The 17,410-nt window shown below is 33.5% G+C and overlaps 1 protein-coding gene across 37 annotated transcripts; it reads left to right on the top strand.

Moving 5' to 3' along the window:
- Nucleotides 1-2,633: 2,633 nt before the first annotated feature.
- Nucleotides 2,634-16,038, top strand: LOC141670562 (uncharacterized). Of its 37 annotated transcripts, none has more exons than XR_012554624.1 (21): nucleotides 2,639-3,449; nucleotides 4,158-4,337; nucleotides 4,416-4,474; nucleotides 4,633-4,722; nucleotides 4,885-4,923; nucleotides 5,550-5,643; nucleotides 5,806-5,843; nucleotides 6,865-6,953; nucleotides 7,073-7,176; nucleotides 7,255-7,375; nucleotides 8,364-8,437; nucleotides 8,898-8,978; nucleotides 9,267-9,508; nucleotides 9,633-10,234; nucleotides 10,775-10,864; nucleotides 11,561-11,675; nucleotides 12,635-12,700; nucleotides 13,011-13,089; nucleotides 13,165-13,233; nucleotides 14,295-14,370; nucleotides 15,232-16,038. XR_012554624.1 is itself a non-coding variant. In XM_074476477.1 (20 exons), exons 16-20 carry the CDS (start codon nucleotides 10,841-10,843, stop codon nucleotides 14,827-14,829), a joined length of 519 nt encoding a protein of 172 aa, XP_074332578.1. In that variant the 5' UTR covers nucleotides 2,634-3,449; nucleotides 4,158-4,337; nucleotides 4,416-4,474; nucleotides 4,633-4,722; nucleotides 4,885-4,923; nucleotides 5,550-5,643; nucleotides 5,806-5,843; nucleotides 6,497-6,738; nucleotides 6,865-6,953; nucleotides 7,073-7,176; nucleotides 7,255-7,375; nucleotides 8,364-8,437; nucleotides 8,898-8,978; nucleotides 9,267-9,508; nucleotides 9,633-10,234; nucleotides 10,775-10,840; the 3' UTR covers nucleotides 14,830-16,038. The 37 variants fall into 37 exon arrangements, 17 of the variants coding, with proteins under 17 accessions (XP_074332578.1, XP_074332585.1, XP_074332588.1 ...); XR_012554623.1 differs by having other exon boundaries at nucleotides 2,640-3,449; nucleotides 13,168-13,233; XR_012554622.1 differs by having other exon boundaries at nucleotides 2,640-3,449; nucleotides 13,025-13,089.
- Nucleotides 16,039-17,410: the final 1,372 nt, after the last annotated feature.

The following is a 17,410-nucleotide window of genomic DNA, read 5'->3' on the forward strand; positions in this document are numbered from 1 at the left end:
TGACTAGAATTTTGACCAGGATCCTAATCGAATTCTAGGTCGTGGATCCTGGTCGAAAATTTTCGATTAGACTACATGAGTTGACAAAAATTTCGACTAGGATCCTAGTTGAAATTTCGACCAGAATCATGGTCGAAAATAGCAGAAAATTTGAAAAAAATCCCGAAAATTAAGGAATTAAATGGATAATTCTTGAAAATTACTAAAGGTCGGGGGCGTTGCCCCTGAACTCCCATCAGGGACCACGTTGCATCCCTGAACCCCTAAAACAGGGCATTTTGCCCCTGGACCCTGACTCAATGACCGGGCAGCGAGACCCCCGAAGTCCCAGCATTAGGGGAACTAACCAATTCTAGCAGAGGAAGTATATAAGAAAAATGAGCATGAAAAATTTCCAGAAAATAGTTTGAAGTCTCTAGAATGGTAAATTATTGTAAATGTGTAGGTCGCTCCACACTTTACGATAAAAACGATACCCAGCAAGGGCAAATTGAAAACTTAACTTCTACGAAATTTTATATATTTTGCTAGAAGTTGGGGGGCAAATGATAGGGGGAAAAAATAATCCTAACTGCGTAATAAATAAGCGCATTAATTATGCCTGATTTGGTTCAAAGATGAAGCCCGGTTATTAAGGCCCAATAATTAATATGTCATTAATTGGGCTCAAAGGACCCACAAACTCGGGATTTATTATTAAATTCGTAGGCCTCGTATCAGCCCAAGTTGTGATTGAGAAAACAAGTTCAAATCAGAATCAAACTCTCAAAAGAGTAGTACTCGAGCCACACGGTACTATAAGGAAGCAAATCCCTACATTCTAGGACTCTAAAGTCTATTCTAGATCTGAGACTTGCCCATCAAGTCTCCTAACCTTAATCCAATTCAAGGTATCCCATGCCTATATAAGAGGCCTCACCCCACAAATTAGAACTACATTTTTTGACTTGATCCTTGACATACAGGAAGGTATGTAGGCATCTTGTGAAGGCATATTGAGTCACGAAACACGATAGCAGTCAAATAAAGCCTCGAAACTCGCAAACCCTAGCATTAACTATAATATTAAATACACCCTAGTTTTTTTACCCTTAACAATTATATTTTTTAGTTCAAGTTGAATATTATTTAGTATTAGCCTGAATGGGTAATATATATTATTTGTTTTAACTCGATGTCATCATATCAACCAACGAATTGGTTGTATTTAATTTTAGCATGGATAATTACAAATTAGTATTATTTAGTTTTAACCCGGATCAGTACTATATATTATTTTAAACAACACCAGTATTATTAAGTATTGTGTTTTAGCCCAATACAACAAATCAACGAACTATATTTAGTTTTTATTATTATATTTTATACTGGGTTGTTATACATACCAATCAATTATTCTAATTTTAATCTTATTTTAGAACAATTCAATAATATAATTTTTTTGGCCCGGGTGATTAGTTTATATATACTTTTTTCTAGTAAGAGACCATTATACATATTCAATTATTTTATTTTACACCGGCTCAATTGTATTATTTTTTTTGCCCGACTAATAGTATATATTATTTTGTTCCGTCTAGAAACTATTATACATATTTAATTCTATTTGTATTTATATAATTATATTGCGAGTATTAGTATACTAAGATAAGTGTTTTATGTTAAATATAATTACAGATTTTAAGTTGCCCAAATAAAGGTAACCAACCAAACTTTCAATGTTTCATCTTTAATATAATATAATAGTATAGATAGATACATATAGATAGATAGATAGACAGATATATAATATATTTGTAAATTTTGCAAGGGAATAATCTAGTGAAAATAACTAGTTTTATTAAAAAGAAGATACGTGTGAGTTAGAGATGCACAAAAAGTCCATCAGGCCGGGCTTTAAAAAACCCATTTTTTTGAAAACGGATCGGGCCGGGCCGCGCTTCCTAAGAAATATAAGGCTTGTTCTAGGCTCGCGGGCCGGGCTTCCTAAGAAATATAAGGCCCGTTTAAGGCCCGCGGGCCGGGCCGGATCGGGTCGAACCGGGCTTTATACGGACTTTTTATTTATATACCGGAGATAATAATATCTTGATATATCAGATAGAGTAGTTTAGACACCGAAATAAATAATTACTATAATATATAAATAATCATATATACCTTAATTGATATAATATTTTAAAAATCATAAAAAGCATTTTATATTTTCAAATTTTATATAAAAAAATCTGGCTTTTTAATCGGACTTTTCAAAAAATCCGGGGTTTTATCCGGGCCGAACCGGACTTTTATCCGGATTTTTTTAGACCCGGACTTTTATCTGGGCTTTTTTAAATCCGGACTTTTCGGGTTTCGGGTCAGATTTTTGAGAAAAAGGAGGCACATTTAAGGCCAGCTGGCCGGACTTTTTTACGGATTAAGCTTTTCGGATTTTTTTCCGGATCGGATCGATTCGGATTTCGGGATTGGGATTGGGATTTTTTGAACATCTCTTGTGGGAAGTAATGTTGAAAAGTACCGTTTGGTCTTGAGCCCACTTTACAAATCAGCCCACACATGGTAATAACCCAAACATTTACTCGCACGGATGCAAAATCACAAAACCGCATGTTATTACCGAACAAAACCCAGTAGGCCAGTACCCACAATTACATACATACATATGTGTGTCTATTTTTATCTCATATTTATTCTTATTATTATTACTATTACAAACCCTAATTAACCTTGTATGAGCTATAATGTACATAGGTGTTACTTATATGTCTTTGATTATGACACGCACACACACACACACACTCTGTTTTGTATTGTTATATTATATATGTGTGTATGTGTTATGTTATGTTAGAATTGAAACCCTAATTGTGCTTCAGGTATATGAATTATATTTATGTGTATAGAAGTCTTTAATTTTTCGAAAGATATAGGAATGTTTACTGTTTTGTTCTTATATCATTTTTGCATTAATCGGTTTAATATATTGTTTATGTGAAGGTCTCTTACTTCGGTTTCTGTAGATAGATGAATTAGTGGAAATTTGGGGTTTGCAAATGACGGTTGGGTTGAAATGTTGCGTTTCTCGGTTTGATATTGTATATGTGAAGGGCTCGTGTTTTGAATTCTGTAGGTATAGAAGAAAGTAGTGGAAATTTGAGTTTTGCAAGTAACTGTTTACGGGGTTTCTTACTTTCGTTGAAATGTCATGTTTCTTGGTTTGGTATTGGGTGTATGTAAAGGCTCATGTTTTGAGATTTGTTGGTACGGAAAACGATGGTGGGAATGAGAGTTCGGAGAATGTAAGTGAAGTAGGATGGTTTATTCTTAGTGAAGACCAACAACATTTTGGCCTTATGCTGTTTCCGAGCTGCTTGGTTAGTATCAAATCCACTGATGACGATGAGACTACCTACAAGTGGTAGAGGAGGCTTAGAGCTTGGGTTCCTCAAGTAAGCATTAAAATTTTAATTTTCCTCTACTCTTTGAACACGGGATTCCTTTCTCATGTGACATGCTTAAGGTTTTTTTTAATAGGAATATTAGCCACAATTGACAATAATTGACAGTATCAATAGAAATTTCTGAGTACCATCCAAAGTTATGCATGGATATGGTCCATTCTCTAATTCTCGTATTAAAACGGTTATAAAAATTCAATGCTAGCAAGAGACAGTACCAAGTGGTGAATTCTCTTAATTAATATGTAAAAACTAATTGCCAGCATTTTCCTTTATCATACACATACTTAGATATGTGAGTAGGTACAGATTAAATGTTATTGAGATTTGTAAATTTTGGTTCGTGATTAACAGTTTTAAAAGAAGTAGATGATTGTAGATAGTAGAAGAAAGATAACACTTCAAAAACTCTTTTCTAACTTTGTCATAGCTATTCCTTTGGATTTCAGCTCTTTTCTGGGTGGTTATTAGGTGCCTATTTAGAAATGTAGTAACCAATAATTCTGTGATTTATAAATCATATTCACAATTAGCAAATATATCGAGTATCAATAATTTATCTTCTGTGAAGTTGGTATTATGATATCATCCACTTTATTTTTACTGTACATGTGTATTATTTTGCCATCTTACCAAGCTATTAGCAAGAAGGAAACATTTGTAATCAGAGTTAGCATTGGCATATTTGATATATGGCAGGAGAGTGAAAGCACCATAAAAATTAGTGAGTATGATGTTGAAAAAATGACTTTTGAGAAAGAAGAGGAACTCTTTCCAACAGTCGATGATGATATAGGACAGGAAAATGTTACTGTTAGCAGCGATGTTGCAGTTCCTGCTGCTAAATGGAAGTCACCTGAAAATCCAGCTGATAAGAAGGTAGGTTTTGTTGTATATTCTTGTCCTTGGTCTTTACTTCAGTAATCCGTGTTTACCAACCTGTTATATTTATTGTAGATACAACATACAAGCATACTACAAATATGTTTTTGGCACATTCCTCCTTACTTGTAGAGGTAATCATGACTGAAAGTAGCATCTAAGTTCATTTCCTCTGTATAATCATATACTTCATTTCAATAAATAGTTCTTGTAATATATTGCGCTGTTTTTTTTTGGTTTAACGGTACATTTTTCTTCTAAAGTAAACTTTTTCTTTGTAAATTTATTTCAGAAACCTAATAAACCTCCTGACGGTTTGAATTCAAAGTTAATACACATGTTTATGTGACTGAATTTCCAGAAGTTGTTACTTTTTGATGAGGTAAGTTCGTCGTTCCTTTAATTATCTTGTATTTTTAAAAGCTTCATGTTTCATACTTTGGATGTATAAACAAAGTATAATATTCATTTGTGGATTCCCTATTTATTTCTTCACAGTCCCCTTCTGTTTCGTTTCTGATGCTAACAATGGATTACCATTCAGGTGGTCGGAGTATTTTCCAAGTACGGCATCATAAAAGAGGTGGGTTCTTTTCTTTTTACTGTTTTCATATTATTTTTTATTTAGCGAATGTCTCTTTAGTTTTGAAATAAATGTTCCATACTTAGTAGCAATCAGTAAGACTAAGAGTTAAGTGATAGATAATTGAGAAAGGTGTAGTTTGTAGGGTAAATTTGTTCAGAAGATATGTGGATGTACAGATAGAAGAAAAATTTAAAAAGAAAAATTTATGTAGACAGGTCTTAAGAGGATATTAAGAGATACTAATGAGCATGACAATCGAAATTGTATATGCACCTTCTACCCTAAATTACTTGTTGGGGACAGCATCATCTAACTTCCAGCTAATCATCACAGAGAGCTTAATGATTTTGATGTCCTTGGTCTTTACTTAAGTTATCCATGGTTACCAACTTGTTATATGTTTGTAGATACAACTTACAATCATACTACAAATATGTTTTGGCACATACCTCTTTACTTGTATAGGTAATCATGACTGAAAGTTGTATCTAAGTTCTTTTCTTCTGTATAATCATACACTTCATAACATTAAATAGTTCTTGTATTATTTTGAGCTGTTTTTTTTGGTTTAACGGTATATTTTTCTTCTAAACTAAACTTTTTCTTTTTAAAATTTATTTCAGGAACCTAATAAACCTCATGACAGTTGGTTTGAATTAAAAGTTAATACACATGTTTATGTGACTGGATTGCCAGAAGATGTTACTTTTTGATGAGGTAATCTTGTCGTTCCTTTTATTATGTTGTATCTTTAAAAGCTTTATGCTTAGTACTTTGGATGTATAAACAAAGTATAATCTTCATGTGTGGATGCCCTATGTATTTCTTTACACTTCACTTATGTTTTGTTTCTGATACTAACAATGGATTACCATTCAGGTGGTCGAAGTTTTTCCAAGTGCTGAATCATAAAAGAGGTGGGTTCTTTTATTTTTACTGTTTTCATATTATTTTAATTAGCGAATGTCTCTTTAGTTTTGAAATAAATGTTCCAAACTTGGTAGCAATCAGTAAGACTAATAGTTAAGTGATAGATAATTGAAAAGGTGTATTTTGTAGGGTAAATTTGTTCAGAAGATATGTTGATGTGCAGATGTAAGAAAGCTTTAAAAAGAAAAAATTATGTAGACAGGTCTTAAGAGGATATTAAGACATACGAATGAGCATGCCGATCGAAATTATATATGTTCCTTTCTACCCTAAATTACTTGTTGGGGACAGCATCATCTATCTTCCAGCTAATCATAGAGAGCTTAATTATTTTAATGTCTGTCACTGTCTCCTTTTTTCTCTAAAACATTAAGTTGTTATAAACAGCCTTTGGCCATGTATTGTGCTTGGCAGATAGTGGAACAGTCATAAACATATATTGAATACTGGTTTATGGTTCAAGTCTTTGTAACAAATGTTCTTGGTGTAGTATATGCTTTTTGTGGAATTCTTGTGCATGGTGTATCATGAACGACATGTGGAGATTGTACAAAATTATTTAGATAATACATATTTATATATAAATATCGACCATTATAGCTACAAAGGTGTAGTCTAAATTTTGTCAGGTGACTCCTAGGTTCAATTTTCGGTAATTCTAGAGAACGTTGTGTATCACTATCAGCTTATGGCATCCTAGGATGGATCTCCTATTGCTTAAGTTGGAGGTTGCCTGGGGTAGCAGCTTATAAGTTGAAGTGGGAGCCAAGGTGTCCATGACCTGTAAAAGCACATTCCCTGACCTAGACAACATCCAAATTATGATTACCGTTTGTTTTATTTTGCAAACTCGATGCACCATGGTGCTATGTTTTGATTGCTGTAAGAGAACTTAAGTTCATTGTACCATGCTGATTATCCTTATGTTGTATCTAATTCTGGACTAACCTTCAACTGATACATCTATTTAATCAGTTGAACTTTTCATGGTGCTGTATTTTTCGTTAGGACCCTGAATCAAAAATCCTCGTCTGAAGATTTATGTTGACAAGGAGACTGGTAGAAAGAAGGGGGATGCTCTAGTTTCATATATGAAGGTAATGTTCATACTGTTCGTTAAAATTATGTCAATTATAACATATAATTGTGTTTCTTATGTCCTTGACAAAAAAACTGTGTTTCTTATGTCAATTATTATGCTCTTTCTATTTGTCAGGAGCCTTCAGTTCTTCTTGCTTTGCAACTTTTGGACGGTTGACTTCTAAGGCTTTGGTGACAAGATTCCCATGTCAGTTACTGTAGCCAAGTTTGAGCAGAAAGGTATGATGCTTGGGCCACGGGAATTCTGTCTGTTTCATTTTATTGTTTAATATGTCTCATTAACTATATCTACCATAGGATGTAGAACATTGAAACATTTTCATTGGTTCAAATTAGAGGGGAGAAAATTATTTCGAAAAAGTGGACAAGAGGAAGAAAAGAAAACTTGAGAAGGTTGAACGCAAGATGCTTCGCTGGGGTAGGTTCTTACATCACATGTGATAAAGTTTTTGTTTTAGTTTACTGTTTTTGGTCAAATCTTCCTTGGTTAAGGGACTAAGAGTGATAATATTCGAAACCGCAATCGTAATTTTGCCTTTTTTCGGTGGTAACTTCATGTCCTTGAACCAGAAATTTATCCTGGCCTAAATAAGAAAAATATAGCGGATACTTCTACTTTTTTCTCGCAATAACTTGATCTGTCCTTAAATCAGGTGTTTATCGAGATCTGTCTTCCATATGTATTTTACTTTGTGTTTTAGCCAGAAGCAATTAAATATAATGGATAATAAGGATGTTATTTTCTATATGAACTTTTTGTGACATGCTATCAAGTTAAGTTCTTGTTCATTTCATGAGAGGGAGAGTCGGACTCGGGGAACATGTTTGATGTGATTGCAGTTTTAGTGGCGATGTGACTGGTATAGATGTTGGCGTGTTAGGTTTTACTTCACCTGTTGCTTATTTTTGTGGCGACCTGATCTTTAGCTATTTAGTGTGAACTACTATGGAATATGGATACCATTAATTGGTTATTACTAATTTTGGTGTTAGAGGGTGAAATCTTCTTTCCTGCAAATGATCAGTTCTATGCTTTGAAGTGGCTTCAAATTGTGGAATATCTGAGTCCCGTGTGTGTGAGAGAGATTTTTTCTGGGCGCCTCTTCTTATATTGCACGTATAAAAATGATAGTATTCTAACATGTATAGATGTATTTGTGAAAATTATCAAGCTACCTGAGATAATGGCTTTACTATACCACAAACTTTAAAAGCATTTCCAAGAACGCTTCATAAGAAAAAGTAAATATTGGTAGGCAGACTCATATAGGGATTATAAGGAGATCTAATTCGATTTTTGCTATTGATTTGTATCCCCAAGGCAATTTACTGATTAAAATGACATAATTCATAAAACTTTTGCATGATTCATAGACCTTCAATTACATTCTTTTATTATGGTTCAGGTGGCCGTGACGACTCAAAGTTGATGATTCCAACAACTGTTCTCTGTTTTATGTTCTCCCCTCCAGAAGTGAGGGTAAACTATTATGCTCCTTACAACTATGCACACTCCACACACCATCATGTGTGCATGAGCGCACTTAGACACACGGAACACCAAAAATCTTAATGAAAGAAAAATTTGAAATTATTATATGTCATGGCAAGCCTGACATGGTTAACTTGGACATACAACATTGTAGTAGTGCCATCATGAATGTTTTTTTATGTTTTAAGAAAAAACTTTATTTCACAATTCGAATGGTCCCTGCATCTGTTAAAGATATTAAAATTTTCAACTTTTAAAAGTACCTACTGGGCCATACTACATTGCCGACAATCTTATATGTATAGATTTGTGCTTAAATCAAAATTATGCGAACTGTTGATTTATATAGATTGATAAATATTAATTTTGGGTCCGAGTGGGATTATCTGTATATATGTGTATTTATTTTTAAAATTAAGATTCTGACAAAAAATAGTTATGCTCTTAGGCGGATGAGGATCTACGTGCTGAGTTAGTGGCAGATTTTGAAGATGAGTGTGGAAAGCAAGGTCCAGTGGAATCAGTGAAGGTATTATAACTAATCTGTCAATCAGTTTGGCTTTTACAATTGTCAGTTTTGCATCTTGGTAAATTGACATTGTGATTACCTTCTCTGCTTAGTGCACACCAATCTATTTGTTTGCTTGACCATCACCATTACCACAGATTTATAGTGCAATATAATACTAGGATGCTAGTGGTATCTTGATGCCAACTTATATATCTTAAATTACAACATTTGAAATCCATTATGTATATTATGGTGTACAAGGGGTTTTTATTCCCATTTAGGAAATGACGTATATGCCCTCTCCAGGTGCTTGGAAATGTCTTCGGTACCCCCGCAACACATTCACTCCTGCACATACATTATGACCTATGGATCATCCGCCAGCTCTTCCCATTCCTGTAGTTACACCTTTGGTCTATTGACAAGAGTAGGGGAACGACCTCAGAGCAAACCAGCCTAACAAGGAAAAGCTTGCAACAATAGTAGGCCTTGCTTCAAGCTTGACTTTAGGATTCCCAGCATTATTTTTTGCAATTATGATAAGAAATGTATGGGCTAAATTTTTTACACTCGGCACTGATATTATTGCTTTGGCATCGATGTTTCTTCCAATAATCGCATTTCTTCACTACAAACATGATTATGAATGTTTTCCTCTAATATTTGCTTCAGGTTATGCGAAAGGTTGTGTGCAGCTACCTGGAAAGATAACTCTGCCGCAGAATTAACTACATCTGTCAGGGTAGTTTTTCCTCAACTCAAAAATATCTGCCATATGTTTATATGATACCGGCTTTTCAATGACCCCTTTCAATCTTTTGTGTTAATTCGTATGTTTTTTTCAACTTTGCGTTGGTGGTAAAGTAGGTTAGTTATTTGTTTGTTTATGCTTGTTAAAGATTTCATTTTTATAATGAAGGGTGGTGTTTTTTGGATGATCTTAGGTTTGTGAAGAGGTGATATATAATAATATTATAAAGAGAATGATAAATGTAGAAGTGGAATCAAAGGGGTTCCACAAATTATGGATAGAGTCGGAGTCGAATTCGGATAAATTTTCAGGAGTTAAATTTGAGGGAAGGTAGGTTTCCCTTATCGGGTTTGGTGTTGGGCACACAGGGAAGTGAAGAAGTTTATGTGCCTCAGCATAAGGTTGTTATGTTAATGATAAAGGTAGTTCTGGTGGGAATTTAGGGTTGACTGAGAGAGCTTTTTCTGCTGTGGGAGCTGCTTTTCTTTCTACGATTATTGATAACCCGCTTGACTTGGCCAAGGTAATTCATGTTAGACAGTACTTTCTATTACCTACTTTTATAAGTTAGTTTGCTTTGATGTTCTATGCTTTATTTTCTAATGTTTTCAAGTTGTTAATTAGAACTTTTCTCTTATCAAGTTATTTGACAGTTCTCATCTTTAACGGTTCATTTTGTTATGTCATTTCAGGTTTTTCACATTTCAATTGTAAAATAACTAAATAAGTCTGATTGTATGATTTTATGAATAGCTAGCAGTTAAAATATACGCATATCATGCTCATTTGCAATTTGTTTGTTTTTGTGCAATTTTGATAATAAAAAAGTATAAAGGCTAAGACATTTCTAACCAATGTATATTGTTTTTTGTCCCTGTTGCTGTATTGTCTGTATATACTTATCATTATGTTTCTTCAGTCTTTCTTTTGCTAATTAATTTATCTATAGCTGGATTTACATAGTCACGGTGATTGACCTAAAATGCTTTCAGCTTTTTACCCTTTATGTCATTCTGTCGGTAGATCTGTGTTTGGACTATCACTGAATCACCTTTCTTTTCAGACAAGACTACATGCACAGGCTGCTGGAGTTCAATACTCGCATCCACTGAGCAATCTTACAAGCAGCATGGCTTTCTTTGGGCCAAACATGGTATGTGTAATTTTGTAATTTTTTTACTCGATTTGTAAAATGACATTATTACTTCTATATATTGTTTACACCAGAATGTGTAGGAAAATATTGTTTGGCTGCTGCATTTTGGTTGATAGTTTGATACATAACACTTTGTAAAAAATTATGCAAATTAATGTAGGTTAAGGAAGTTATTTTCAATCGATCCCGTGTAGACCTTAATCGCTCAGGTAGGGGTGATTAGCTTGTTGGGTGATTAGCTGATAAGATGTCATATGTATTTGACGTCCATTTTCCATGTGCATTTTTAAAGAATTCTTTGGTACGTGATTATACAATTTAAACAATTGTCTGCCTTGTACTTCAGATGTTTGCTGACTTGAGATGTTCAACGTCATGCACTCGGGCTGGCGTTATCCAGTATTATCTATCTACATCTCTTTCCAAATTAGACTGTATTATCTATCTACATTGCTTTCCAAATTAGACTAACTTACATGGTAGAGGAGCATATGTTGTCTTCATCGTTAATTTTTTTGGTTGCGAACTTCATCACATTGACTCATATAGGATATTTTCTTGTGTCCTCTACAATGATTGATGTGCTCAGCTTTAATGTCTTCTAAATGTGGTAATTAGCATATATATGAAATTACATCACTAGAATTGGATTCAATTTTATTAAATAAATAATTTGAATACCTTTTAATAAAGGTACGTAAGCTTGATTAGCCTGTTTGTTAGCCGCGTGGAAACAAAGGCGGAAGGAATACAAAATGGAATGGAAGTTTATTAACGACTCCTTGCCACATTTATGTGGTGTATTTACGTAAGACCTTGAGCTCTGCTAGAAACTCCTTGGTCTTGTTAGATCTCATCTTCATTACAGCAATCTCCTGAAGGTAGCAATCAGCTATAGTGATGTTTGGAATGTAAAGAACCTCGGGCCATTAGAGAAGGGAAATATTCTTACCTTCTCTCCTACTACCCCAAAATATATTCTCCCATATTCGTCCTCTCCAATTTTTTAAATTTCATCAAATTAACTTGTTGCATATGCAATATCCTCAATGCTATCTACTATTGGTCTGTATGGCTCAAAACCTTTGATATCCGTGCATGCAAATAACCTTAAAGTCGGTTATAAAAATTGCAGGCATTTTCTTGCTGACACCAATGTACTGAACATGTCCTATAGGTTAAAAATAGTAAACACGCACTGTTCATCCTCTGCATGTCTTAGTCTTGTTTGTGCTCCAAATAGTATTTACAAACTTATTTAATCGGGGTCTGAGAACCAAAATGGTGCTCGCTATAAAATTGAAGTTTCGAAAAAATTTATAATATATAAGAACTGATAATATCTTCTTCCGAAAAAAACTGGTAATAAGACTCACCAAGCATACATTGATGTACACATTCCTTATGATTCTCAAATTTGAACTACAAAGTGCAGGGGTGAATTAAAAGCACCTGCACAATGTTAACAATTATAATTTCAGAAATTAAGGTCGGGTGCCATTTAATAGGATCTCCGGGAATGGATAAATTATAGGCTGAGGTGTTTATGAATTATCTACAAAATTCCAACATCGTTAACAATTAATGATTCAGTTTAGGAGGTCTGTTTTGTGATTGCTCCTCTTCATCATTTATAGGATGAGTTTTGTAGGCTACCAGGCAACATAAACACGCTTAAACTGGAACTTGATTGTATTTAATTCGCTTCAGTACTATTTTCTATTTTTTTTTGCTAAACTTTTCTGATGTATATTTCTCTTATGCCAGGAAGCTTTAGAAGTCATAGTCTCTGATCTAGTTTTGAGTTCTGCTATAAACAGCTCTGTTTTCCAGGTATTTGCCTCTTCAAGTCTGCATATTTTTATTTTATGCCAACTCAAAAAGCCTCCGTACATTCCATTTTATGAAATCAGTTGGAATCCATTTTTACGAAATCGTTTAAAATTGAACAAACTAATGGTGATTTTTTAAAGTGGGAACGTAACGAATTTTCTGACTTTAAATGAAGGGGATATTACGTGATTCGTTGTATTCAAGAATTAAATTGGTATTATATATATATATATATGTATGTATGTATGTATAAGATTCAAGTAGTCAGGTAGAGAAACAGACGTTTGAATCAAAATAATTTTATTTGAAGCTATATTTTTTCAGGGATAATTAGATGGATCAAATATTTCCAATAAGGTGAAAATGAAATTGTGTAAATTTAGCAACAGGTAACTTGGTTTTGTACTATTTTTTATTCCTTTTCAATTTTTTACAAAGTTATCTGATTCATATTTCTCTTTTAGCAGGAAGCTTTAGAGGACAAAGTCTCTGATCAAATTTTTGGTTCAGCTATAAGTACTTCTGTTTTTCAGGTATTTACTTGCTTTAAGTATTAATTGACCGGTGACATTTTTCTTGATCCTATTGATGACGACTTTGATAGATTGTAGAATTGATAATTCTTCCATGTTTCTTGGTTTTTTGATAATTTCACATTGTTTGTGCATGTGATCAGACTCTCAGGCTGTCGACTTCATTCTATAATGACAGCTACAGATCAAAAATTAATATATATTCAACATCGTGTTTTTGGTTTTAAATCATAGATTTAGACATGGTGATAGTTTACACTTATTTTTAAAATGCAGGCATACTGATCATTATAGTTTTCCTATATCGCGAAAATTTTGTCCTGCCTAGGCAACTTACAAGCTGCTTTATCATATACTGTATATGTATGTGAACACACGACCACCCACTATTGCCTTCCTCAATCAATACAAGGTCTGGGTGCGACACTACAAGAATATTATGAATATCATTGCGCCATTCCCGCATTAACTTGCATCTGTGTTAGTACACAATGATAATCTAATACTAAAAGTCTGGATAATATTTCTCTGCAAACTGCATAATGTTGAATGGTATATATGTAGTTAGTCACCTTTATATATATGAACTGACAAGGTTCGAGGGTAGGGTAATTTCCTCATAACCAAATTGGCATGTGATTGAAGTCAGACATTTTAGCTTGGCGGAACTAAGAAAATGCCATTTTAAAGTTCCTTTACAACACATATAATTACAAATTATGTTCAGGGCTAGGGGCTCAAAATATCAACACGTCCATATGCTACTAAATACTAATAGTGTATGTAACCTTTTGTGCTTGTTCCATTATCAGATTTAAATTATTTATACCTACTGTATACCTCAAAGTTCAGTTTGTGAGTCATTAACTGGTGCAATATTCCTACAATACACTATATACAATACTACCATGCCTCTATGTTTAAATATGATCATGTTCCAGTTCTCCACCACACATTTTGAACTGCTCCTATATATGAGAAGCATGTTATACTTTCCAAATCAATTTAAAGTCTACCGACATAGTATATACTAATCCTTGTCCCCCAAATATCACTTGCAGTGGCGTTGCGTTTCCAATCATCTTATGGGGTCATCAAGCATCATTGTTCCAGGTAGAATTTAGGCTACACCGCAAGGTAAATGCAGTTCTTGTAATATCCGGCCCGATTGTGAAAACGGTTCTTGGTAAATTACATAAAAACTTGCAGCCCAATTTTTTACTGATTTAGTATTTTATCCTTTAGATGTTTTCAAATATACATGTCATTCCGTGTTACCTTATTGTAGGTCATGTGCATATGGCTTCCACACCAGCAACGATAATACATTTCAATTCAGAATACAGGGCACTAAAATGTCTACAACATATAGATGCAAAAAATTATGGGCAAGTCACATGCAGAATTCCTATAGACACCATCCATACTCATTCCCAAAAACAATTAAACGAGATCCCCGAACTCCGAAACATCCGCACAAACCAAAAGGTTGAAAACTCAGTGAAACACCTATGCGACCGAAGATATACAAACTTAAATACAAGGAGCATGGCCCAATTTTGGATACATTGCATTTCATGTACTTCTACTAAATAGTAAACGTTTTAAACATCTATCCAATGGCTGTATGCATATATTTAATCATGGTGCAACATATTATCTTTATTTTTTGCAACATCTTTTCATATATATGATGATCTCTCCTCTGTTACATCGGGCTGTCTCGCAGCTACCCTAATGCTCCTTTTACCCATTCCCTTCATGATCAAGTGTCCCAGCACCAAATCTACTACACGCTAACACTATGCTTATAATGACATTTCATACACGGGCATTCATGCTAGTTTAAATTTGAATTACAGCAGGGGATCTTTTTACTTATATCTCATAAGCCTGGTCAATTGGTGTTGAATTATATTAGACATTAAACGTGAAGCTGTTATCTTACCCTGTTTAATTGGCATGCACATGTTAAGTTGCTGTTTGTCATGTTTGTAGGTCCGTGAGAATTATCTGCAGGGTGTTGTGCTGGTGAGATTCAAGGATATGAAAGATTCCTGAAAATGCATAGAAATGATGAATGGAAGATGGTTACTTGGACCTCTATTACGCTTTCTTTCGTTTTTTTCTCTGAAGAGAACAGTGTGATGTTCTACATAATCAGCATAGGACTTCATTTTCTCCAAATGTTAAGACTTTTGGTCAGCATACTTTTTAAGTGACTTATAAGTTAAGTGATTCTGCTGTTAACTTGTTGCTGATTTTACATACATTACCATTTATCAGTTATGATAATGGGTTTATAAGTATTAGGCCATAATTCGTGTTACTTTGTACTATTTGACTATCTGCTGATTGTAGCCTCTACTGACCTGATATTGTCAACCTTCACTTAAATTGATTCTAAATTATGCCCTAATATCCGTCTTTGTGGTTCTAGGTTTGGTGGTAGGCAAATACAGGCTAGTGAGATGATGGATCGGTTAACCATGCCGCTATAAGGGATCTGGAGTATGCTGCCAAAAGATTGGAGGAGTTTGGAGCTGAACTTGAAGCTGATTAATGAACTTGCTGATTTCAGTCAACTATTCGCTTCACCTTGTACAGTTAGAAACATGAGAGCTTGTATATGACCGAACTATGGTGACTGAAATGGAAGTTCGGGGTTCAATTTAATTATCAATAATTTGGTCTTAGTAAATGTTGGGAATTTTGGTATCTATTTTGGGTCTGTAGATGAGTTTGGGAAGCACTTGTACTTGTACTTGGAAATAAAACCAGATGTCTCTTCACAGTGACTTTTCATTTCTTGCTGTTTTTAATATTGGATCAAGGGACTGAAAACTGAATCCCAGATCGTGCCCTAATTGTCAAGTTTGTTCAAGTCAATGTTTATTAGTAAACTAGATAATTGAATACTTTGTCTGGGGTTCTAAAAGTTGGCCATTTAATTGGGTGTAATTGTCGATTACTCCCTCCGTCCCAATTTATCTGTTCTAATTTTTTGACATTTTGCGGTTAAATTGATCCATTATTGATTGAAAATTTCATATGGTATATAATTGAAAAAAATTATAAAAATTATATCATTAGAAAGTACACGCAATCTACTTCAATATGTATTTTTCGGTTTTTCAAAATAATGAAAAATTGATATTTAATTTACGGTCAAAATTGAGTTAATTTGACCACAAATGACAGATAAATTGGACGAGACGGTAATTAATTGATTTGATAAAGTGAAGATCAGGTCAAAATTGGTCACGGATTTGTAAAAATTGGATTTGGCAGTTAAAAACAAAGTTGATTGTTAAAAAATCGGCCTCAATTGTAAATAATGAAAATATTTAGAAAAATAACAACAAAATCAACTAATTTAAATATATTTCTAATTTTTTTTATAGATATATAATGAAAATATAAGTATATATAAATGGAGTAATAGTAGTAGCTGTGTATAAAAATAATATTGAATTAGTTCTGATTAAATTAATCCTGAATTGCGATTTAACTCGCAAAAATTTTGCTTATGACAGCTATTGAACTCTTCATTTTTTTCTTGGCACTAGAGAGGGGCCAAACTCCGACAAAAAATAAATGAAATCAACTAGAAATTATACGAGATCATGATACTTCAGTTAATTATTTATGAAGAATACGACTCAGTTCTGGAGGTGATATCGAAACATTTTAATTTTATTAGTTAAGTAACTCTGACTCAGCGCTAGAGGTAGTGATGGCAATCCGATCAGGTATTGCATAATCTATATCCAAACCCGAAAATTTTATCTATACCCGAAACCGACCCGAACCCGAAAAATACCCGAACCCGAATCCGAAATCTGAAATTTTGTATAAATATTGATATTGCAAGTGCTTGGGATCGAACACGCGACTTGTAGAGAAATAGTTTTAACGTGTTATTTTCAACCACTACACCACATCATTAATTGTGTTATTATATGTATAACTAATATTTAAAAAATCAACTTAATTGATACCCAGTTTGTTAGATTTATTACTAAAAGATATTTTGTTAACCTTATAAACCTTATCACCCGTTTAAATGATTAAATAATTATATTTAATTAAACTTTATAATTAGTTAATTTTTAACATAAATATAAAAATATATGTGTAATGTATATTATTAATATATATATTTTATAATAATATA

Source organism: Apium graveolens, chromosome 7, assembly GCF_009905375.1.
Source record: "Apium graveolens cultivar Ventura chromosome 7, ASM990537v1, whole genome shotgun sequence".
Taxonomy (NCBI): domain Eukaryota; kingdom Viridiplantae; phylum Streptophyta; class Magnoliopsida; order Apiales; family Apiaceae; genus Apium; species Apium graveolens.